General features: G+C 46.3%; 3 protein-coding genes across 6 annotated transcripts in view; 2 read left to right on the forward strand and 1 right to left on the reverse strand.

Moving 5' to 3' along the window:
- Positions 1 to 17022, forward strand: LRRC59 (leucine rich repeat containing 59). 2 transcript variants are annotated; one of them, XM_058284003.2, is made up of 8 exons: positions 1 to 272; positions 3345 to 3485; positions 5214 to 5273; positions 7222 to 7380; positions 7603 to 7707; positions 10725 to 10797; positions 13481 to 13654; positions 15092 to 17022. In XM_058284003.2, the coding sequence occupies exons 2-8, from the start codon at positions 3381 to 3383 to the stop codon at positions 15334 to 15336; spliced, it is 921 nt and encodes a 306-aa protein (XP_058139986.1). In that variant the 5' UTR covers positions 1 to 272; positions 3345 to 3380; the 3' UTR covers positions 15337 to 17022. The 2 variants fall into 2 exon arrangements, with proteins under 2 accessions (XP_058139986.1, XP_004446617.1); XM_004446560.4 differs by lacking the exon at positions 1 to 272 and adding an exon at positions 2849 to 3198.
- On the reverse strand, positions 17016 to 24682 carry EME1 (essential meiotic structure-specific endonuclease 1). The gene is made up of 9 exons (XM_058284001.1): positions 24606 to 24682; positions 22248 to 23055; positions 22035 to 22162; positions 20058 to 20144; positions 19840 to 19961; positions 18988 to 19117; positions 18642 to 18757; positions 17746 to 17935; positions 17016 to 17495 (listed from the first exon to the last, which is right to left on the reverse strand). The coding sequence occupies exons 2-9, from the start codon at positions 23029 to 23031 to the stop codon at positions 17319 to 17321; spliced, it is 1734 nt and encodes a 577-aa protein (XP_058139984.1). The 5' UTR covers positions 23032 to 23055; positions 24606 to 24682; the 3' UTR covers positions 17016 to 17318.
- MRPL27 (mitochondrial ribosomal protein L27) overlaps positions 24680 to 25208 on the forward strand; it is a 5151-nt gene continuing 4622 nt past the window's right edge. For 2 of the 3 annotated variants that reach the window (XM_004446562.2, XM_058284004.1), the window contains exon 1: positions 24686 to 24748. Coding sequence is in view for 1 of the 3 variants with exons in the window: in XM_004446563.3 (XP_004446620.1) it covers positions 24709 to 24748 (40 nt within the window). In the remaining 2 variants the exon portion in view is untranslated. Of the gene's footprint in view, positions 24749 to 25208 lie in introns of all 3 variants that reach the window. The other variant, XM_004446563.3, reaches the window with a different exon arrangement.

The raw sequence follows: 25208 nt of genomic DNA on the forward strand, positions 1-25208 counted from the left end.
ACCATTCCCACAAAAAAGGCTGCCTACAGGATGTAGGGCTTCACTTTCTCACAAAGCTGCAGGTTTCCAACCTTAGGGATTGAAGACTAATCGTTCCCAAAGGGAATATCTGCTGTCACTTCCTGGTTCTGCTGCCCTGCTTTCCCGGGATGGCTTCTCTGACATTCTGAATCGGACCCATTCTTCAAAGCCCAACACAAGCGCCACCTCCTCCACGGAGCCTTTTCTGATTTCTTCCTTCCTCCCAGGCTCCCCGCTCCCTGCCATGCAAGGTAGGAACCCATCTTTTTGGGAATGCATTCACTTACTGGCTGTGACTGTGGTTAAATAGTTGACCTTTCTGAACCTCAATTACTTTATCTATAAAACTGAAAAAATATCTACCATGTAGAGCTGCTGTGAGGACTGAGTTAAAAGAAGTCATATAATTATAGCAGAGAGCTAGGCACACAAAATGCGCTCAGCCTGTGCCAGATGGTCATTCTCACACCCAAACACACCTAAGACACTTATCCTTTCTGCCTTATATAATAAGTATTTGTGTGGTAACTGAGTTCTTTGTGGGTAGGAAAAATAAGGTATAGTGGAAAGAAACAGGATTTGGAATCAAAAGATCTGGGTCTGGAAATTTTAGGTTGCACATATATTACCAGAATAAAAATGTTTAAAAAGACCATAGACCTGTACAACACATTAAACCATGGGCTATAGTTAATAGTATAATTATGGGAGGTAGATTTGGCTTAAGAGATTGGGCTTCTACCTACCACATTGGAGGGCCTGGGTTCGGTTCTCTGTGCCTCCTGGAAAAGGCAAGCTGGCAGGGTGGGCAGGCATGGCAAGCTGACGCAACAAGATGATGCAACAAAAGAGATGCAAAAGAGGAAAGACAATGAGAGACACAACAAACCAGGGAGCTGAAGTGGCTCAGGTGATTGAGCACCTCTCTCCCACATGGGAGGTCCTGGGTTCAGTTCCTGGTACCTCCTAAAGAGAAGACGAGCAGACACAGAGAGCACACAGCAAATGGACACAGAGAGCAGATGGTGACTGCAAACAACGAGGGGGTAGGGATAAATAAATAAAATAAATCCTTTAAAAAAGTGTAATTATAATAATATTATCTCATCAGTTAGCAAAGATACCACACTAAAGCAAAATGTTAATAATAGGAAGACGATGTATGTGAGGGAGAAGGGAATATGGGAACTCTATATTTACTGCATAATTATTCTGTAAACTTACAATTGCTCTAAAAAAAGGGGGGGGGGGCTGTCCCTCAACCAGCTGTGTGACTGAGAACAAGTTACTTTTCCTCCCTAAAAGCAGGATGACAATAAAACAAGCCTCAGTCCCCTCATGTGCATTAACGGAATAAGAGAATGGATGCTCAGGGGCTTTAGAGGCTGCCAAGTGCTAATGTATTATTGCCCTATTGTCCTTGTCTGTTTCCCAGAAAGCCCTGCACAGTGCCTTGTTCTGGTGGGGGTGGCGTCAGGGGCACAAGGAAAGTTTGTGAGTTGAGTAAGTCATTGCACTGACTTCATTTGGTCTTCACAGATCCCCTCTGAGATAAGCTTTAATTGTCCCCACTTCAAAGATGAGCAAACTGAGATTCGGAGTAAAGTGGGCAAAGTGCTTCGTTCATTTATTCATTCATTCATTCAGCAGACACTTATAAAAAAACTACCATGCATCAGACACGTGGACAGTTGGGATACAAAGATGATGAAGACAGAATTCCTGCTCTCAAGGAACTCACAAGCCAGGGTGGAGGACAGACACATAAAGATAACACAAGGTCGGAAGCGGACTTGGCCCAGTGGATAGGGCATCCGTCTACCACATGGGAGGTCTGCGGTTCAAACCCCAGGCCTCCTTGGCCCGTGTGGAGCTGGTCCACATGCACTGCTGATGTGCACAAGGAGTGCCCCCGTGTAGGGGAGCCCCATGCACAAGGAGTGCGTGCCGTAAAGAGAGCCGCCCAGCGCGAAAGAAATGCAGCCTGCCCAAGAACGGCACCACACACATGGAGAGGTGACGCAACAAAAAGAAACACAGATTCCCGGTGCTGCTGACAACAACAGAAGCGGACAAAGAAGAACATGCAGCAAATGGACACAGAACAGACAACTGGGGTGGGGGGGAGGAAGGGGAGAGAAATAAAATAAATCTTAAAAAAAAAAAAAAGATAACACAAGGTAGAACACGAATTATAACTATTATTTACTGGGTTCTTCCTAAGTACCAGTCATTGCTGTAAGCTCTTCATGAATTTTACTCATCCAATTCTCCCCAAACTCTGAGCTGGGTTCCATTAGTATCCATTTTCTCCTATACACACACATGAGAAAACAAGTGTGGCCAGTGCCCAAGGTTTCACAACTAGCAAGTGACAGAGCCAGGTTGAATACCCAGTCTCTCCATGGCCTCTGCCTAAGGGTATATTATCCCTGATAATAAGGCCACCCACTGGGTACCGCCAGAGCCCCAGGAAGGGGCCTCTAAATCCAGGATCCATGTCAGGGGAGGGTCCCTGAAGGACTAGGAATTAGCTAGGCAGAAGAGGAGAGTGGGGAGGGCAGGGGCATTGCAAGAGAGGCCAAGGGGTGCTTCTAGCACAGCAAGTCCCGGCAGGAGTGGGTCTGGGGAAGAACCTGCAGCAGCAGGCAGGGCCCAGGCTAGCAAGAAGTTTGGGCCATATCCTAGAGAGAGCTGGAGAACTGAGGGGTTTTAAGGAGAGAAATGACTTGGCCTGATTTTTATAACGATCATCTGGGCAGCTGGGTGGTGGTAAAAGGGAGGGTGAGAGACTCTGAGTAAGCCAGGAGCGGGTCTGTAGCGGCCTGGACAAGGGTTTAGAGCAGTGGGGAGGCGAGAAGCGAATTCAGAATGCCGCTCTTTTCCCAGCCTTCTGGCGCCTAGTCGCGCGCCCTTCCGCCTCCTCGCGCTGCCAGCCATGATGCCCGCGGGCGCGCTCGCCAGGCCGCCGGGGAAGACCGGAGCGGGCCTTCGTGCCAGGCAACCAAGCTCAGAGCCCTGACCGTCGCCCTTCGGGCGGCGGCGGCGACTTGTGGTGGGCTCGCCTTGGCGCCAGAGGGCGCCCAAGGGCATGCTCGGGCGGCTCGGGCCCAGCCCGTCTCGGTGGCCGCGGAAGGTGACGTGGACACGGAAGTGATCGTCGTCGCGGCAGCACCGGTGGGACCTAGGCGCGGGGCCCAGAGTGCGGCCGGCGAGCGGGCGGACGGGCGGTGGAGGCCTCGCACCGGCGGCGGCGTTGTCGGTTGGGTGCGAGTCCGCTGAACGGACGAGCGGCCTCTCAGCCTCCTTTTTTTATTCGTCAGAGTCCCGGAGCCGGGGCCCGTTCAGCCGGCGTCACCATGACCAAGGCCGGCAGCAAGGGCGGGAGCCTCCGCGACAAGCTGGACGGCAACGAACTGGACCTGAGCCTCAGCGATCTGAACGAGGTCCCCGTCAAGGAGCTGGTCAGTAGAGACCCACAAGGCCCAGCACCCACCCGCGCCTGGCGCTGGCGCTGGCCGCTGCGTGGGCCTCCTCCCTTCCCCTGCTTCATTTTCCTCGTCTTTAAAACGAGAAGGATGGGACTGGGTCTCAGGGGAGGCCGCGTCCGCCCCCTGTGTTCTCCCCGGGATGTACACGTGTCACTTTGGCGCAGTTCCAGGAGGTGGGGGGGCCCGCCCCCCACCCTTGGGCTTTTTACGGGCCAGGAGCATTATCTGCCCCATTTTTAGGGCGCCCATAGCGCTTAGCTCCGAGTCCGACCCAAATTAGGCGACCAGAAGGGGCTGCGGGATGTATCCTAGAATGAATGAACAAATGAATGAATGACTGGGCCTGGGAAGGAGGCCTCCGGGTAGGTTTGGGTGTGGCCCAGCCTGGCCTTTTTTAAGAAGCCAACATTTCCCAGCTGGCTGCCCAGCCTGGAGGTGGCCTTTCTTGAATATAACTCTCACTGCTTGGCTGGCTGGAATCTCATACCAATCCTCCAACCCCACCTCCCATACCCCCTCCCACCTCTCCTAAGAAACTGAAGCCCCTGGGATATTACAAAACAACTCCACCCCACATCACCTGCTTTTCCCACTTCCCCAGGCTATCCTCATTTTGGATGGCCTATACTTTTCTCACTACCTTTAATGAAATTACATTTGTTTTTGGCACTTGGCACATAGTGCCTTCCCCATTGCTATGTAGTATAGTGGTTAAAACTGTATTCCCAAGTTCAATTCCCAGTTCTATTGCTTAGTGGCTGAGTGCCCTTGGCAAGCCAGCTAACCTTTATGCCTAGATTTCTACATTTACAAAAGAGGAATAATAGTTCCCATCTCTTAGGGTTATTGAGAGGATTAACTAGCATTATATATGTAAAATGTGTGGCAGGTACGTCACCCATGATGCATGTTGCTGTTATGGAGTTCTCACTGTAACATTTAAACTTCTTCAGGTGGTTCGAACTTTATTCTTGGGACTTTCTGACAATTGCAGAGTGTAGGTTGGCCTAGGGTCCTTAACTGAATGCTCGCCGCCATCCCTTCCCTGGGAAGGCGGCCAGCCTTGTTTCAGTTTTGGCCTGACCTTAAGACTATCTGAAAATGTGAACTACAGGCCCCTGGTCACCACATCACTGCCCCTAGGGAGAAAGAAGGGTCAGTTGTGCTGAGCTGCTCCAGCCCTGAACACCATGGGGACTGTAGGTGGGCTATGAGGCCCTTGTTTTTACCCTGGCATTTACTCATTTACTCTTTTATTAAGTCATGATGCAGCCAACATATATGAGTGCCTGAGGAAGGCCCTGAGCTGGGGAATATGGGAGTAGCAAACTTGTATTAGACACAGTCGTTGCCCTGGAGCCAAATAAGGAGAATGGTCCATGCAAGCATAAAAATGTTATATATAAGGTGACAGGGGCTGCTAGAGAAAAATTTCAAAGTGCAGCAAAGAATTTCTAAGAATCTTAGTTTTCTTTTCTTGGATGTTCCATAACCAAACCCCTACTCTTTGCATTCTTCCCTTGGTTGCTGCCTGGCACATTGTTTCCCCTCTCCTTTCCCCAGGAACATTATACTTAATGCCAGTTTTTAAAAGGCCCTTCTTAACCTTGGGAACCTTGTTCTGGAAAATGTTTTATTAGCAGATGTCACCAAATCATTCCAGGTGTTGGTTTGATGTTTTTTTCTCATCTCCTTTTCTAGGCTGCACTCCCAAAGGCCACCATACTGGATCTGTCCTGCAATAAACTGACGGCTCTGCCGGTAAGACTGGCAAGCCCCCAACTCCTTCTGGAGCCCTGGATGCTTCTCTTTCTGGTTTGGAGGTTGTGCCATAAGGCCTGCATTCTGGATAGGCCCCCAAGTAGGCTGCACTAAATCTGAGTGTGGTGGGGGTTGGGGTGGGGTTGGCCTCTGTGGCAAAGGAAGGAGGTAGTGCTTCATTCTTCAGAAGAGTGGGAACGTTGGCCCACAGATCAGCAGGAAGCTGGCTGTGTCACTTCTTGGAGTCATCCTATTTCTTATTTTATTCCTTGGAAAAATGTATTACCTCCCTATTATTAATACATAGAAGAGACTAGAAACTGTTTTGTAAGTTGCTCGGTATTCCAGAGAGAAGGCTGTCTGTGGACAGCTTCCTTATACATCTTTTGAAGGAGAAGAAGAAAGAATTTGGATTTAAAGGGCTACCTTGTCATCACAGGCAGGGACTTGAATTACTTGGGATTTGTTAGTTTTTTGTGCATACCTCCAGTCTGTGGCAAGACCCTTTTGATTTTTCTTGCACAACTTCTCTCAGTTCACCTTTTGCTCCACCTGTGTAGGCACTAGATTCATTCACACACTTGACTTCGCCCGCATAATGGCTGGCCTTTCTTCCATAGCGCTGCTCTTAGGCCTAAAGTTTGTGTCATTGTTGTCTTTTCCACCCATCACTCTGGCTCTGTCACTTCCTCCCTGTACCCTAGGACAGTGTCTTACTGGGCTTTGGATCAGGGATTGAGTCTCAGAAGTTAGCAGGTTCTCTACTGGATCATTAGTCCACTCCTCTCTCAGTGTTCTCTGGAATCTCACCCGTTCTCTATAGCATCTTCCTACAGCTCATCAAGAACTTCCGACATTCAAGAACATCTAAAATCCAAGATGTATTTTGCCAAGAAATATTTTGTGTCCAATTAAAGAAGGGTAGCAATTCCCTACGGCCTTACACTTGCTGTACACCTTGCCAGGTGGCCATTCACCACGCCTCAGGTGTACTTCTTAGTCTGAGTTTGCTTAGTTTTCTTTGCCTCCTGTCTCTCTCTGCAGTGCAGACCCACTGGCGCTTACAGGTCTCCAGAGAGCATGACTAGTGCCTCATTAGCCGAGGTTGTGCCATCACTTGGAGATGAGCACTTAGCAAAGGTTTAATGACAAGGGGGATGTTTTGGTCCATGCTGAAGAAGAGCTAGAATATGGTAGGATGGGCCTGGCCTATTCACTCAGCCAGTGAGTTATTCAGACAGCACTTGGCGAGCACACGTGCTAAGTACTGTGCTAGGTGCTGCAGATAACAAAGAGAAGCCTGGGTACTCAAGGGGTACCTGATCTCTAGGAAATGGATAGTTAAGTTACACTGTGTTGTTTTTTGGTTTCCTAAGGTATCGGGGCCAGAGATTGAACCAGGATTCCATATGTGGGAAGCTGGCACTCAACCACTGAGCCACATTGGCTCCCCTTAGTTTTTTCATTTGTTTCCTTGTTGTTTGGTTTTTTTGTTTTTGTTTTTAGAGGAACTGGGCATCCAACCCGGGACCTCCCGGGTTGCAGGAACTCACCCACTGAGCCACATCCACTCCCCACACTGCATTTTGACAGATTCTATGAAAGGTGAACATAGGATGCTATGGGAAGGCAGAATCATTTCCTAACCACAGTAGCAACGTGGAGGACAGGTTAGAGGGAGAACTAAAGGTGAAGGAATGCACTTATTTTGTGCCTACTCTCTGCTAGGCCCTTTTACATACAGTAGCTCACTGGTTACCACCTGGAATAGGAAGTGTTATCTCCTTCTGTTTTAGATGAGGAAATTCAGGCTTGTATATGATAAGTATACATTTGAAGTGAAATAGCTGGTAAGAGGTAGAGTCAGGATTTATACATTGGTGCCTCTGACTCTTCGGCTCCCGGACTAATACCCCAAAGACTTATGTAGTTTCTCTTTGGGTCCTAGTCGGATTTCTGTGGCCTCACACACCTGGTGAAACTGGACCTGAGTAAGAACAAGCTGCAGCAGTTGCCAGCGGACTTTGGCCGTCTGGCCAACCTCCAGCACTTGGATCTCCTCAACAACAGGCTGGTCACCCTGCCTGTCAGCTTTGCTCAGCTCAAGGTAACAATCCATGAACCAGAGTTTTACAGCCAAGTGTGACAAAGGGCTCAGGAACTGATGGGGCATGAAAGGCTGACGGAAATATATCTTGTCAATCCTGCCTCAGGTGGCTGTTCCTTGCAACTGGAACACAGAGGGGCTTTCTTGCTTATTTTCCTGTTCATCTTGGGGGACTCTTTCTGTGAACTTGGACTTAGTGGGCTTCTTTGTCCATCTTTTTAGAGCCTGAAGTGGCTGGACCTGAAGGATAATCCCCTGGATCCTGTCCTGGCCAAAGTGGCAGGTGACTGCTTGGATGAGAAGCAGTGTAAGCAGTGTGCAAATAAGGTAAACATATGCCACCCAGTGTTTCCTTCACACAGTCCCCAGGGGCTTGCCTCCTTGTTTTTCCCTCCCAGGGCGCCCGTAGCTATGTGTTGATTACAGTATTAAGGGCTCAGTGAAATCTGTCCACTATGAGCCTGTCGAGCAGAGACCTTTGTTTTTACATTTACTTTACAGGTTGTAGAATACTGTCTTCTGCTATAGTGCTATAGTCCATTCTTAAGAAACCAGGACATTGCATGACCTAACACTGCACTATGTTGACAGTTTTAATGGGATAAGAGGGTTTGAGGCTGTGGCATTTCAAGTCAATAATTGGAGGAATTTTTGTAATAAAGGCACTGTTAATATTTATGAATGTATACCTATAAATGGACACATCAAAGATAGATCTGGCATTTGTGGAACTAAAATCAGCATGTAAGGCAAACACTGTTGGTGGCCTTCAAGATGCCTTGAGCTGCTCCTTAAGAACAGCAATATACCCATCTCTCAATCACTGCCAACTACAGTCATTTTGTCCTTAGCTTTGGAACAGATTGCTGTTTCTTTAGCTGAGCACCAGATGACTATGCTGACCAAAAAAAAAAAAAAAACCTTAACTTTTAATCCTGGAATTAATAGGCTAAGTATGTGTGTGCTGGGTCTCTGCTATGAAACTCAAGAGTAATGGCCTTTCTCAGTGAAGACCTACCATCAATTACTCTTCCTTTCAAACACATGATCTCATAATCCTCAGAACCCTGGTACAGAGGTGTTACTACCATTTCTTTGACATGAGAAACCTTCAGCATGCAAACACCTTTCATTTATTCATTCATTCATTCAACAAATAAATGTTGAACAATATCAAACTGATGATATCCCAGTTTTTGAACTACTACTTGATAATTTTTATTTAGTGCTGCAAACACCTTTTTACTTGTAAAGTCTTCCACACGAAGCTCCAGGCAATACAGTGCATTGCAGCAATGGTAACTAAAGCAGTGGTCTCTGGCACCAATGCCTCAGTGCTTTAGCTGTCTCCTGCAGCACATCTTGAGGCATTGTAGAGGGGTGACTTGGACAAGGCAGAATGAGGGCACTTGTCTCCAGGAGTTAGTTTAGGTATCACTAGCTCTAACCTTATAGGTGTGTGTGCTAGTTATGATAACTTAACAGCTTTGGTGCATAGCAAAGCATCTTTTAAAAATAATTTGTTCAGCAATATTATGTCTACTGTGCTATGAACTGGGATAGGTAGACAAAATCTACCATCAAGGAGTTCACTGTTTAGACTAGGGGAATCTTTTCCATTTCTGAACTGCCTGCATTTTCTGTTCATCCCTGATGGTAGCTAATGTAACCAAGGTAAAAAGGGATGTTTCTGTAAATTCCTAGCTCTTTAGTCAACTGTATACCACCGAAAGCCAACTGCGTGGTGTTTACTTAATATTAAGAGTATTTAAGAAAAGAGTGTTTACTTAATATTAATAGCTCAGGGTGAGACAGGGACTTTTGGACTGCTTCCCCCATTGTGCTTGACCTTCACATCCTCTGCTTCTTGCTGCACAGCCACTTGTAGTGTTGGCTCTCTACAGAGTGGTGCCAGCAAGTTCAAGTCCTAGGTTACCCAGGAGTTACCTGTGGCTTCAAACTAGGCTCTTGAAAGCTGCTTTTGCGAGCCTGCTCCTGAGCTGCTCTTATAATGGGTGTATACATGTCTGAACTTTCCAAGAAATAAAAGGAATTCCATTTGAATATACTTCTATCCTGCAGGTTGCTTAGTGTAGCAGTGAAACACTCTTTTGCTGTCTTCATTTAGTTTAGATTTTCTTTTTAATGCAGCAAAAAAGATAAAGCAATAAAGCAGCAATATTTTTTTAGTACATAGCCAGGAGTCATGTTAAGCAACTGGCAAAAGTTATGTAATTTTTTCTTGACAGTAGGCCAGAGAAATATATCTTTTCTCCATTTTCCAGATGAGAAAATTGACACAACATGTTAAGTAACTTGACAAGGTCACGCAGTAATGGTAGAGTCGGGATTCTTCTGTTTAACTTCAGCTTACACTGTTACCTACAGCCAAGGAAAACCATCTAATAATAACAAAAAAGGAAAAAATGGTCTTTCACCTCCTAACCCCAACCATGCCCATAGTGAGACGCTTGGTGGCTATTTTAGTTAGAGGTCATCCATGACTGAGACAAGGATTTGGGGTGCTCGGAGCTGTGTACATTTGGGTGGTATTTGGGCTGAATGGCTCTTTCCCTTTCTCTTAGAGCTCCCCTTCCTCTGTGCATGAGTCACAGTCCCAGCTATAGTTAAGGATGGCTTAATGCAGTGGAACTAGCTCTGGCCTAGGAATTTGAAACTGCACTTGGTTCTTAGTTCTGCTACTTTCTAGCCCTGTGAAGGAGACAGATCATTCTATTGGAGTCTTGGTTTTATTGCTTTTGAAATGGGAGTTCCTTCATTCATCAAACATGTTCTGAGTGCCTCTGATGACCTCAGCTCTTTTTAGCCACTTGGGATACCTATAAGCAGTTCAATAGTCCCTGCCCTTAAGGAACTTACAGTAACAGGTCACTTCAGTTTCCTGTGTTAAATTCTAAAGAAGTGAGAGGCCAAGGACCTAACGTAGTCAAAGGAGGGAAGTTAGGAAAGCCTCCCTGAGGAGCAGCTGTCTGTGCCTATCACAAGAATTGCTGGGGGGGGGCGGGGGCGGATATGAAATGATGTGTGTGAGTGATTGTAAATAGAACTTTTCACAGATTAGAGTTGGTGTTGTTTCTCAAACTTTTTTCCTGACAGGTTTAGTGAACTGATCTCACACAACTAAAATTGATACATTAATTTAGGATACAAAGACCTAATGCACTAGTTCTGCATTGCTGCAGGGGCCCATGGTGACCTGGGGTCCTGAAAAGGGCAGTCTTTTTTTTTATGTTTTAATTTTTAAGCTGAGACTCCCCTGAGCAAGTATGTGAGCTATGAATACTACTTTGAGTAATTCAGAGCTTTTTCCTCACCCTTTGCAGGTCCTACAGCACATGAAGGCTGTGCAGGCTGATCAGGAGCGAGAGAGGCAGCGGCGGCTGGAGGCAGAACGAGGTAGGTAGCCATCCCGTTTCTAGTCACTTCCAGGGCCTTAGTCCAGGCAGTTGGTTCTCATGCTAGAATGTAATGGAAGAGACATGAAGAGTAGTGGGGCACTGTATGGTTGCAGATGGCACCATCTCCACTGATGTGGGTCTCCAGTCCTGGCTACTCCACTTAGTTCAAGTCATTCTCATCTGCTTGTCAAACATGGCAAAAACAGACCCATGGTCCCCCTTCATTCTTTCCTAGTGCCTCCCACCCCCATAATAGGAAATCACTGCCCATAGTTATTTAAGCCTGAAATTGAAGGATGTCCATGATTCCTCATCTCCAGTCTGTCTGCAGGTCCCTTACCTGACGATTTCTTTTCACCTCTAATGCCACCACCATCAAGCTTCCATCCTGTGGTCTATCACGGTATCTCCTAACATGATATCCTGTCTCCAGGCTTGTGCCATTTCCACAAATCCATTCTCCACACAGCAGCCATAGAGATCTTTTTAAAACATAAATTCTGCTATTTGCTTAAATTCTGTTTGGTTCCCCTTGAACTCAGAATGAAATTCAAACTTAGTAACATGGCTCATGAGGCCGTGTGACCCCAGCCTGCCTGCTTCTCTGGCCTTGTTCTATCAACAAGGGAGAGAACGCTATTAATTTCAGCCACAGGAACCTTTCTGCTTGTTCCTTGAACCCCGAGTAGTCTCACTAGGGGCTTAGGGGACTTTTCTTGGTTTCCTTTCCTCTCAGATCCTTACTTGGTTGGCTTCTTAGAATCCCTATGTTTCTGTTCATGTTACCTTTTGGTAACATGTGAACAGAGACATGTGTTAACCTTTTGGAACCACCCAAACTAGAGTTGCCATTTCTCCTGTCATATCCTATTATTTTGTTGGGCACTTACCACTCATTATCTTTTTAAGTATTTGTTCACTTGTTTATTGTCTGTCTAGAAAGTAAATGTCTTAGGAGCTAGAACCTTACCTGTCTTCTTCACTGCTATATTTCAATCACTTAGAACAACAATGCCTGGCACACAGTAGCGCTCTGTTAACCAGCTGGCTGACTTCGGAGCCCTTTTACTGAAGGACTACTATGGCTGGCGAAGGGATGTGTAGGTACTGACTACAGACCATCCCTGAGGTCAAAATACCTGAATTCCAAATGAACACCCCTTAACTATGAATGGCTACTGTTGCAAGAGATACCCATGTTTACTTTGACCATTGTGGTTTTCACTTCTCAAGTGGCATATGCTCTCTAGAAGACTGGGTATCGTGTGTTCTTGGCATTCTCGGTGCCCTGCTGGAACTCGGAGCTTGCTGTTTATATAGAGAAGCACTGGAAAGCTACAGCACTTACAGTGCTATTGTTCAGCCACATGAGGGCTTAACCACCATGTACGCATTCTGGCTTTGGAAAAATATATTTCAGGCTTCCAAATAACTAATTTGGAAATGCATTCTTAGAACCCAATAATTTGTCAGTTAGGTACAGCATATAAACACACTTGAGCTATTAAATAAATCTCTAAGTTTCATAGATTGCCGAGTTAAGGGCTAGAGATTTCCCTGACAAACTATTGGTCTTACTTTTCAATGAAACATGTAGGAAAACACTTATATTGTCTTTAATCCTAACGTGAATGCTCACTTTCTTATTTGTCCTCTCCAAGCCACATTCATTTCTTAAGCTTGGGAAGCTAAGAATCCATAGAATCATTGTGTCCATTGTTTCTTCTTTTCAATTCTGGTTTCTGCAGGTTGTCAGTGCTGTGCCTTCAGGATTATTACCTAATACCAGAAGGGCACCAGACTCATCACCCATGCCTTTTTTCCCTCAGTTCACTAATTTTAAGATTTATTCCATACATTTTACTCACTCAGCATATTTTAATGAGTACCTTTCGTAGCCAGGAACAGCACTAGACATTTGGGAGCACAAGGGCCAGTGCCCTGGTAGAGCTACCATTTGTGCAAGGTCTCACCAAATGTCACCAAACTGACACTTTGTGAGGATTAGAATCATAAAATTCAAAGCATCTTTGGGTTCCTTAATAAACTCCTGTAAGGGAATATATAAGTACAATATCATAGTTCCTAATCTGAAAAGTATGTCTTGGTGTTCCATTTTGGAAATAAAAATTTCTAATACCAAATGTTTTTGTAATTTATTTGTATATATTTAAATACACCAATTTTTCTTTCCTTTTCTTCCAGACCCAGATTCTTTCACAATTACTTTGCGCCATATTTCTGTAGGTTTAGTCCTATGCAAAGTCTTCCCTCAACCCCCCTGCCTAGTCTCTTTGGCCTTTATACCATCCTGCCCATACCCAAGCTCACGCTCTCTCGTCTGCTTTCTTCCCTTCAGCCCTGCCCTCTCTTTCCCACAGCTCCAGGGAAAAAAAGGTTGAGTAGAGAGCCATGCTTTGTTGTATTACCCTGATGTCTCTACTGCTTGTAGCTAGGGCCTCTTAATAGGAATCTAGTCAGCAAACCCTGAAAGCTTCCTGTGTTTTAGGGAGGGCTGGCTTACTGGTGAGCAGAAGAGCAACTTGTTAGCTTTTAATATTTCTTACATGACCCAAAGCATAAGGGAAAAGAAGGCTGGATCCACTCTTTGGCTCTTTTGGGAAATCAAACTGGAGGGAGTTTAAGGGAGAGAAGTCATTTTTTGGTATCTTTTGTTGTAGAAGCAGAGAAGAAACGGGAGGCCAAACAGCGAGCCAAGGAAGCCCAGGAACGGGAAGTGCGGAAGCGGGAGAAGGCAGAAGAGAAGGAGCGTCGGAGAAAAGAGTATGATGCCCTCAAAGCTTCCAAACGGGAACAAGAAAAGAAACCTAAGAAGGAAACAAATCAGGCCCCAAGTAAGTTTTCTTTTTAAGGTTCCAGCAGGGATGCAGTGGATTCACTCACATTTTCGGGCACAGATGAGTGAGTTTGCAGACCGTAGTCAGAGTAGCATGGCAGAATTTGAACACCAGACCCTACTGGGGATGGGGGATGCCCTGAGGGCTGGTTTGTTTCCTCAGTACCACATAGTTCTAAGCAGGTGTTTTGTACTAATGTGCAGATGTTGCTTAGGGCATCGCCAGAACAGGGAGTCAGGCTTTCACTAGGGGTTAGGTACCAAAGTCACGGAGAATAGAGATGATTGCATGTGGTCATATTAACCCTTAAAAACGCCTCATATTATCTGTGAAGTAGACTGTGCATGTTTTAAGTATGCGGTACACTTTCTCAATATGTTTTTCTCAGTACTATGGCGAGCATTGCCATAGTATTTTTTCCCTGAGTTGGAACAGATCAGATCACTCTCTTTACTTGAACACCAGAGGAATCATTTGGCCTACATTTAGGGAGCCATTTGTATGAAAAAGGTTTAGTTTTTGCTTGAATATGTCCAGCTGGATCTGCTTCAGTCATGTGCATGCAGTGATGTGGCTCCATGTATAAGGGATAATTGTAGACCTTCTGGGTCCAGAGAGACCCCTGAGAGGGGAAGGAGCTCTGCACATGAGCAAGTCACCTAACCTCACAACCTCTCATTTCCTTATGTAAGTAAGGATCATGTCTACTTAAAGGGCAGTCTTAAGGATTATATGAAAAATTTCATATGACAAGATTATGCACTTTTTTAATATGGGTACTCAAGTTGAGTTTGAAAAGATTTTGCCTGAAATCTCAAAACCCATTTTTTTCTAATTATAAACCTAATAATTGTGCATTGGAAAAAATTTTTTAAATGTTATATATCACTATATGCGTGTATATGTACATATATATATACACACACACACATACACAGCAGAAAATTGCAATCACCTATAATGTCCATTCTCAGCAATATAATCACTGTTAAATATGGTGTATTACCTTCCAGGTATTTTTTTGTGTTATGTAATAATTTACATTAGCAATAATATTAATAAACCTTCAACATGTTTCCCCAACCTTTCCCTTTCCTGGTCTGATGCCTCCTGATAAGCCCTACCCTCTGCAACCAAGAACTTTGGACCCTGGGTGCTGTGTTAGCTTTATGAGTCTTACAAAATGAATTCCAGTTTAGAATGTACTCTTTTGACATCCAAGGGAAGAGTTTATGATGTTTCATTCTCTGGGTAGCAAAGTTTTAAGAACTCAGGTACTCTTAAAGCAGTCTTCTCTCAGGGTGGGGAGTTTTTGTTTGAGAAAGGGTGTAAGTGGGTCAGTTTGGAAGAGATTAGCATAGATTGGTTGAGGATGGGTCTCCTCAAGATGGCTGGATGTGGTTTTTTTTGCCTAATGTAACTTTGTTCCTCCAGAATCGAAATCTGGCTCCCGTCCCCGCAAGCCACCACCCCGGAAACACACTCGGTCCTGGGCTGTGCTGAAGCTGCTGCTGTTGTTGCTGTTCTGTGTGGCAGGTGGGCTGATTGCCTGTCGGGTAACGGAGCTGCAGCAGCAGCCCCTCTGCGCCAGCGTGAACACCCTCTACGACAACGCCCTCCGGGGTCTGCGCAGCCACAAGATCCTCCAGTGGGTCCTCCAGACCGAGTCTCAGCAGTGAGCTTGTCCTCAAAACCTGCTGCCTCCCCAGCCTTGGAGCTTGGATTCCTATGGAATTGGGTTCTGCTGGACACAACCTCTTTTTAGCGTCAGACCTACCTGCCATCACCAAATGGCTGCTGATTGGTACTTGAGACCTCCTCTTTGTTGGACTTCTTTGTTCCTTGGTCAGGGTTCCCTGGTGGAATAAGGAAAAACGGGAGGTGGGGGCACAGTTACCTGCATGCCTAAAGGAATAGGCTTGGTGGGGAGAGGCAAAAACAGCCTTTTCTAGTTGATGCACAAAGCTGTGTAAAGGCAAGGCTTGATTCTACTAAATGGTCAGCTGTCACTACATTTATACTTTTATATGTCACAAACCCTTTTCTTCATCCCTCCCTGGGTAGCCAGGGCAGATCAGGAGGCAGTGTGTTATTGGGGACTAGGGAGAACAACACATTCAGCAAATCTAGCCTAAATTTGGGGGTGGGTGGGTTGGGGGAACATACCTATTTTCTTAAGGACCTCAGACATTCAGACATTTTAGTGACCACACAGAATCTTAGGCTGTGAAAGGGACTTAAAGACCATTCAGTCCAAAATGACACTTGCAGGCAGAAACCGAGGCTTTTCATGACTTGCCTATAGTCTCACAACTAGTTTGAGGCACAAGTGGACTCTGACTCTTTTACATCATTTTACCTCCTTTATAATGTCCTGAAAGAATAGAACTTACACCAGAATTGAGTATGTGCCAGCCAAAGCATAGAATTTTTTGCAGTAGACAGGTTTCTGCTTACAAATGGAAATCTCAGTCATGAGGGTCTTGGGCAGCCAACTAGTGTGGTTCCCATTCAACAGGAGCAGTCCAGGCTCCTTGCCGTGCTTCTAGAGCATTAACTCCCTGAAGGCCGATAAGCCAAGAGGCAGGTCCTGGCAGAGCCACATTGTCTGTGACATCTGTTTGTAGATGGTGACTAAATACTTCAAAGGCCACTTTATTTCACGAAACCGAGATTTAGAATATCTGATTTTTGACTTATAACTATACTTACTCAACTAAGGGAAACAAGTAGTGTCAGGGAATTTAACTGTAATGGCCCAAATAAAGGTAGGACTATCCATTCTTCTGTCTGTCAGATTAAGCATTTTCTTGCTTTGTGGCCTCCTTTGCCTCATCTTTTTCACATCAGCTGGATGGAGGGGTCAGCAATGGCTGTTGTGGTGCTTACTCACTGAAACTTTCTTGCCTCTCCCCAGAGAGAGCAAGAACCTGTCACAGTTCAGAGACAGAGGGGTCCAGGATTATAGCCCTAGTGGCCTCTATGAGGAGGACTTCCACTCAGGACTGTCCTGACTCTGGAAAAAACAACTTTGTTCTTTTTTCTCCAATGACAGTTTCTGCTTTGTAGGTCCACACCTTCCTCAGAATCACTACTCATTCCTTTAGTCTTCCTCCAAGCTCCAGAGCCGCTTGTACAAATGCTTTATTGAAACTAAACACACAATACATAAGATCAGTACATAAGTCAGCACATGACCATGCCATTCCTTTGCTGGCTGAGGCAGCTGAGGGTGAGGTCGGGGTGAGGGGATGGCTACAGTACCCCAGCCCAGTCAAGTCAACCTGCAGGTGTCGGTTCACGAATTTAGATTTGATGCTGAGGTTCTTTGAGATTTCTACAATTATTAAATATAATATGTCTGAGTGGTCTGTGTCTGTCTTGCTTTTTAAGGGTTGGCTGGGGTGGGGTGGTTTGTCCATGACAGCTGATTTTTGCTAGGAGAGGACCACTAAATGCTGATGAAGGTAGATGCAAATATCTAAGCCTTCTGCCTTGAGCTGACAGGAAGACTTGCACAAATAGTTAATGGAGTCTGTTGTGGGCCTGACTTGGACTTGTGCTCTAAGAGGCACTTCCAGGCTGGTGGTGTGCCCATGTGATTCCAACGAGAGTGAGGGACAAATCTGTACCTTTTCATCCTTCTCCCTGCGGGGTGGTGTCAGTCTGTACTGTCTAAAGAGAAATCTGGCTGCAGCATTGTCATCTGAAGGTAGATTCGCCTGGATAGTACTGGTCCAATACAGCGAGACGTGGATGTCACGCCCTCCCCACGGCGTACCTGTATGTCTGCAAGCAAATTCTGGCGCTCTTGCTCTGAAAAACACTGCCGATAGGCCTGTAAGTGGTAAATGACCTGTTAGTACCACACCATCCATAGTCATCCCTGTCTCTGAGCAAGGAAGGTGATAAGCTTGGGGTGGGGGTAAAAGCCTGTCCTCCCTCCCCAGGTCAGTATAACCATGCTGGTCTTAGCAGGCCCACCACTGCTGACCCAGAATTTCTTGGACCCCAAGGCTTTCCATGGGAAATATCTGGGGGCCACTAATCCCACAGGGCACTGAGCACTGACCTCTGGAATAGCTTACCTGGACCAGGAGCTGGGGGGAGGGATAGGCATCCACAATAGCACTGGCCATTTCCAGGCTGACTCGGTTGAGCTGCTGAATCTGTCTCCTCCAGACCAGTGCAAGTCCCCTGCCAGAGCAATCTACCTTCACCCCTCCAGCCCAGTCACTCTCCAGGCAGAAAGAGAAGCTCGTTTCATCTCGGAGCTTCCTGCAAACAGCACATTTGGCGAGCTAGAGCTATGCATAGCTCGCTACTCTCCACTTATCAATTGTGGAAGGGAAAAATTCTCCCTTCACAGAAGAGGGGGACACGTGTTATATCTGGTCCATTTGAGCCTTCACCAGTTTGAATGCTCTGTTTCAAAGAACAAGTTCCCTTAAAAAGAAAAAAACTAGATGTTTTCATTGACAGAGAAAGTGGCACAAGCCCAGATTCTTTTGCTTGTGTTGAAACTGGGTTGTAATGACCAGAGAGGCAGGGTGGTACGGAGGTAAGCATGAGAGACTGTATTGGGCAATTTGGAACTCTGGGCCCATTGATTTGCTCGGTGCTTATAAGGCAATCTCTTCAGGCCTCAGTTATCTCTGAGGTCCCTTTTTAATTTTATGTATTGATTATGAACATTTCTTGACTCAGGACTGAAAATGTGTTTTAGTAGGCTTATTACACTGGGATCCCATCTGTAATGAACCCTGGTAACTTGGCCTAAGGTAAAGGAAATCACTGAGAAAGGGACTGGGCTTGAGAGCTTGTCCCAAGAATTCCCAGCTTGAGGTCAGCTCCTTTGACCTCAAGCTTGAGAGATAAGGGGTTGACCTCAGAGTTTAGGGGACAGGGACTTTCTCTTTGGCTACAAAAAACTGCGGTAAAGGACAAACCCAGCAATGGAGCTGAACTTGATGCCAGCACTCACTTGAAGGGTGCCTCAGCCACAGCCTTTGTGAATGCACACGCAAAGTCAGCCAGCTCTTTCCAGCTCTGCAGAATTTGAGCCTGGGCTTCTGTATGTAACTGCAGCTCCACCAGTGCCTAGAGACGCAAGAGCAGTAATAGGTGGAGAAAGACCAGTTGGCAGGCAGTCTCCTCTCACTGTTCACGGAAGACAGCCCCCACCTCTTGGTTCCCTGATTGGCCCTTCTCTCTTACTCACTGCCAAGGCAGAAAGCAGTATTCAACAGGCATTTTATTTTCTGTCAATAGCAAATCTGGTCAAATGACCAGTGAGTGCCCAGCTTAACTCAGGCTTGGGAAGGTCTTACCTCTTCCACATCCACCCTGGATACCAGAGGCATGGAGCCCATATTGGCCTCCGGCCGTCTCTGCTTCTTCTCCTTGGCCTGTTTTCTATTTGTCATTTCCTGTTTCCTTCTCCTTGGAATACATTGAGCACTAGAGCAGAAAAGGAAATCAAAGAAGGTTAGCAGTCCACAGGATGGAGGAACAGAGTAAGGATTAGAGTGGACTTACTAATATTCTACTCATGAACTAATGTGGTTAGTAATCAAAGAAAATGTGGCATTGGCGTGGAAAAAGTGGCCACGGTGGCTGCTGGGTGCGGGGAATGGGAGGAAGAGATGAAATGTGGAGGCATTTTCGGGACTTGGAGTTGTCCTGGGTGGTGCTGCAGGGACAATTACCGGACATTGTAGATCCTCCCATGGCCCACTGGATGGAACGTGGGAGAGTGTGGGCTATGATGTGGACCATTGACCATGAGGTGCAGCGATGCCCAGAAATGTATTCACCAAATGCAATGGATGTGTCATGATAATAAGGGAGAGTGTTGCTATGGGGGAAGTGTGGGGGGGTGGGGGGTGAGTGGGGACCTCATATTTTTTTAATGTAATATTTTTTAAAAATGAATTTTTAAAAAATGTGGTATATACATTCTATGGATTACTATTTGGGTGTAAGAAGAAAGGAAATCAGGATTCATGTGACAAGGATGAACCTTGATGATATTATGTTGAATGAAATAAGATAGACACACACAAAAAAAGAAGGCAGCTAGTTCCACACTTAGCTCAGACAGAAGAGAAGCAAGGAAAAAATTCACCTGTTGGCCCAACAACTGCCCCTTTTAACACTGATTCTCAAAGGCAAATCCAAACCTGAAGCATTTCTCCTGATCCACAATCACCAGCGAGAGAGTTTTCCCTGCCGTCTTTGCTGTGATGTCAGTTACAAAGCTCCACAGCGTTCGCTTCCCCTCCTCAGTGTTGCCCAGACTTCCCTGCAAAAAGGGGCAGAAACTGCATTAATACTTGCTCCCTAGTAAGAACTGGCCCTCTGTTCCATGCCTCAGCCCCACGGCTCAGGGTCTGCCCACCTGCTTAAAGTTATAGATCATGGAGATGGCTGTCTCTGCCAGGAGCAGCACCAGGACCGTTGGCTCCTCCACCCAGTCCTCTCCGTCCTGCCAAATGACCCAGAACACAGCAGAGAGGTAGGTCAGCAGATTCTGAGGACCTGTGAGAGTCACCCAGACCTTCTGGGTGAATGAACTCATCCTGTTTGCCTAGCCCATTATGCATTATCCATTTTCTTGAATGAAATCAAGGTGGCAGAAACCACAATCCTGTGACCCAATGCCCTCATTCTCCCCAGTCTTCAATCTTCAACCTTGATGTAATCAATTAAGACGTGGTAAATACAAAAGAAATATTAGCAAAGTGAAATGGACTGAGAAGCAACTGCCAATTTTTCTATGCAGTTTGAATAGGCAAGTGGTAGGAAACTCTAATAAGAGTTTGGTACAAATGTGTAACTCTGGCTTTGAAGGTAGATGTTAACTATAAACAGCTTACAAATACAGGTTACCCCCACCTGATTTAGAGGTGAAGTAGACATCACCATCCCAGGGTCCATAGGATGGAAGAATAAAATATGGATTGCAGTGGACTTACTGGTATTCTACTACAAAACTATTGTGACTCTAGCAATGTATCACAGATGTGGAGGCAGTGGCCACGGGAGTTGCTGAGGGCCGGGAGACGGAACAAGAGGTGTGATATGGGGTTATTTTTAGGACTTGGAGTTGTCCTGGGTGATATTGCAGGGACAGATGCAGGACATTATATATCCTGCCAAAACCCACCGAATGGACTGGGGGAGAGTGTAAACTACAATGTAAACTATAATCCGTGTGGTATAGCAGTGCTCCAAAATGTATTCACCAGATGCAATGAATGTGCCACACTGATGAAAGAGGTTGTTGATGTGGGAGGATCCGAAAAAGAGAGGACTAAATTTTAATGTCTCATCTATAGACTCTTGAAAATGAGGGGAGGAGTATTTTGGACTCACAGATAAGAGGAGTGAAGGCAGTCGTGAGAGCCTGGGGAGCCTGGCAGGGGAAGGAACATTTCCTTCCCCTGCCTACAATGGGCTCTGTGCTGGCTTAGCTTTTCATACTCAGTCTGCACAGCAGGGAGCACTGAACGGGATATGTGTCCTCACTTTACACATGCACATCAAAGAGATTAAATAAGTTGCCCAGGGTTGAGCAATGGAGCTGGGATTCAAACCCAAGCCCACCCCATCACAAAACTCAATGAGAAAAAAAAAATCCCACATAGATTACCTTCCATTCATCCTATCCCACTCTGTGCTTGCCTGAGGAGGCTGGTTTGTAGGCCCGCTGGCTTCTAGGTGTGTAGCCAGTGGGAACCCCAGGAGGAGATTGGAGGGAGGGAGGGAGGAGAGTGAAGTCAGGGTATTCTTTCCCTGACTCCCTCCCAATGGATCATCTAAGGTTTGTTATACCCCTCTACTAGAGGTCACAACTTCTCTTAAGGTACATTTCTCTTTCCTTCCAGATTCTGGTAACCACTCCCTCCCAACATCCCTCTGGGCTTAGTGATGGAGACAGGGTTATCAATCAGTGGCAATTCTCCCCTCCACCCACCAAGGGTCGTTTGGCAATTATTGGGAAACATTTCTGAGTATCATGACTGGGAGGGATACAACTGGCATCTAGTGGGTAGAGACCATGGATGCTGCTAAACATCCTATAAAGGTCAGCCTTCACGCCAAAGGATCATCTGGTCTAAAACATCAACAGTACTGGAGGTAAAGAAATCCCGAGCTCTTATTAGCCTGAGGTACTGAGCTGTCCCTTATAGTTTCCTTGTACCCTGTCTACCCCTTGAAAAACAGTCCCTTTGTTAAAGCCTCCTCAAATTATTCCAAGTTGAACATGCCATCCGTTTTACTACTGGGGTTCTGATATCTACCCTTTAAAATGAAGAGCATATTTACCCTGGAACTCAAAGGAGAGGAGAGATACCCAACAGGAAAACCCTACCTCAGAGGACCCAGCCCTCCTCCTCCAAGTGATGCTGCAAGGCACGGTCTGCGCCTCAATCACACAGCGGCACTCCATGGACTGCAGAGCCCCGAGGAGTTGGCCCCCGCCTTCTGTCTGCAAAAGTACTGCAAGAGATGGGAAAGAGACTGTCAGTAGGTAGGCCAGAAAGCAGATAACTCATCACAAAGTGAAGAAAGATGCTAGGACAACCTGGGTCTAGCACAACAGCAATGTGCTTTAAGCATTCCTCGGGCCTCTGGGCTTTCCGTTGGTTAATCAATGCTGCCTTCTTCTTCCTTTCCTGTTGCCTCAGGGTGTTTTCCTTCTGGTTTGCTTGTCCCTGCTGCCAGGATCCCTGCCAGCCTCTTCCACAGACTTTCTGACTGTGCTTGGATCTCTTCTGAGGTGGGGGGACCTCCAAATTTTTTTTTGTTATTGTCAAGCTGTTGCCTGGGACAGGGCAGGCAGATTGGTAGGATGGAAGCTGATGGCATGGGTTGTCTAAGGTAAGGTCCTTGTTATTTGAAGCACACCACTCTAAATTAGCATGGAGAACATCAGGGATCTTAGAACAAAGCTGTTTTTTCCAGTCACACGATGCTCCTTCTGTATTTTGATGATCCAAAACACTTGTAATGGGAGAGCCTGAGTCCTTCAGACTTAGCGGCGTATGAGTCAGAAACTTACATGTAAGCCTTTCAGCCAGGGGAACAAATTCCTCTTCATCCTCACTTCCACTGCTTAACACCCTGACTGGTTCTGTTTGTGTGACAGCTTCAGACGTGTCTGGGAAAGGCGGTAGATCTTTCCACCTTGGGGATGGAGAACCGGAGGCCTCAGCATCTGAGATATCAACCACTACAAGCTTCTCCTCCCTCTGAAGCTGCCTCCTTTTTGCTGAAGATGGTGCCTTCTTCAGAAAGGCAAATGTTGGCAACTCTTCAGAATCACTCTCACTGGAATCCAATGAGAGTGATGACTTCTTCAGAGACATCTGTGCACACTATCAAATTTTCCCCTAAAAAACAGAACAGAAACACAGACTGTAACATTCAATTCAGGTCACTAAATGTGTTCTATGGCCAAGGTTTATGGAAATAATTACGAGAAACAGAGAAATAGGACATGGTCCCAACCTGGTACACAGAACAGCTACATCTGTACTCTAACAGGAACCCTCCTCAAATCCATTCTAGGGCAAGATGAAGTATAAACAAAATGGAAGTTACTATTACAAAAATTTAATGGGAATAGTAGCAATATTCAAAACCACCCCCTGAGCATTTGAGATGGAGATGTCAACAGCCATGTTTTTTTGAGATGTAATTTACATATCATAAAATCCATCTTTTTAAAGAGTTCAGTAGTTTTTAGTATATTTACAAGGTTATACAAATATCACTACTATCTAACTCCATAACATTTTCATCATTCCAAAAAGAAATACCAGAGAAGCAGACGTGACTCAACTGATACAGCGTCCGCCTACCATATAGGAGGTCCAGGACTCGGCACCCAGGGCCTCCTGGCCTGTGTGGTTAGCTGGCCCACACGCAGTGCTGCTGCAAGCAAGGAATGCCATACCACGCAGGGGTGCCCCCCACATAGGTGTGCCCCACGCACAAGGAGTGTGTCCTGCAAGGAGAGCCTCCCTGCACGAAAAAAAAAAGCACAACCCACCCAGGTATGGCACTGCACACACAGAGAGCTGACGCAGCAAGATGATGCAACAAAGAGACGGTGCCGCCTCACAAGAACACACAGTGAATGGACACAGAAAGCAGACAACGGCCAGGAAGGGGGCAGAGGGAAGGGGAGAAAAAGAAATAAAAATAAATCTTTAAAAAAAGAAATATCATACCCAGTAGCAGTCCCTCCCCATTCCTTCCTACCCCCAACCCCTGGCAACCACTAATTTACTTCTGACTCTATGGCTTTGCCTATTCTAGACATTTCACATAAATGGAATCATACAGTATGTGGCCTTTTGTATCTGGCTGCAAATGTCCTTCAGTGTTTTTATGGCTGATTATACATTTTGTTTATCCATGTACTAGGTAAAGTTTTTGTGTGAATTGGTTTTCATTTCTCTTATGCATATATCTAGGAGTGGAATTGCTGGGTCATATGCAAGAGTCATATTTTGAACAAACATTTAATAACACTGTGAATGTGAACCTGGATGAACCATGTAACCTTCCTGGGCCTCAGTTTCTTCTTGGTAACATAGGAATAATAATAATACCTACTTTAAAGGACTGTGAGAACTAAGTGAAATAATGCATCTCCGGGGCTTAGTATAGTATCTGGCGCACAGTAAGTGCTCAATAAATAAAGCTGAATGACGAAGAACGGGAGCCGCATCCCGTTCCCTCGCTAGGCCTCGGTTTACTCCTGCAAAATGTGTCACACAAGCCTGCCCCAGCTAAGCACGCTCCGCGCCTCCAGGGCGGAGGCCTTTCGTGCAATATCTCCCACACTCTCCTGCAGAGGGCCGTGGGTACCCTGGCCACGAAGCCCCTGCACAGCAGCCCGCCCGCCGCTCCGCGATGGGGAGGGAGCACTCACCGGCAACTTCCCGCGCCACTTTTTCAACCGCCACGCGAGATCCGGAAGTAGATCCCCGTAGCGGAAGCACATTTGTGAGACCGGAAGTGAATGTAAGGAAAACATGGCGTCGGGAGTGCTGGCGCTGAGGATGCGGACAGCGGGTAATGGGACCCTGTCGCCTTTGCGGGGCGCGGCGTTGGGGCGGAGTGGAAACCCAGCAGGGAGGCCGGAGAGTATAGCACATTCTCTCCGATGATCCTGGGACCGCAGGCAGCGTGCGGGCCACAATACGCCGAGCGTTAAGCTTGAGAGACGACTTTGTCGTCGATCACGCGACATCCCCGGGGGCGGGGCAGTGGGCGGTTGTTCGTAGGCACGTGACCTTCCTGGCCTTGCCTGAAAATTCACCTTTCTTGGTGATGTGGGTGTGCCCCCGCCCCTCTAGTTCTTTGTGGATCCCTTCACCTGTAAAATGGGTTAGTAACATTGGCACATTGAACCTCAAAAAGTGAATCTGTTCACTCAAAAGATTGAAGTTTTATTTTGTGCTAGATACAGTGGTAGGTGTTGGGGATCGCAGCAGAGAATCTGAAGACATGGTCCCTACATCCTGGACGGTGC

The sequence above is a fragment of the Dasypus novemcinctus genome, chromosome 21, assembly GCF_030445035.2.
Source record: "Dasypus novemcinctus isolate mDasNov1 chromosome 21, mDasNov1.1.hap2, whole genome shotgun sequence".
Lineage (NCBI taxonomy): Eukaryota > Metazoa > Chordata > Mammalia > Cingulata > Dasypodidae > Dasypus > Dasypus novemcinctus.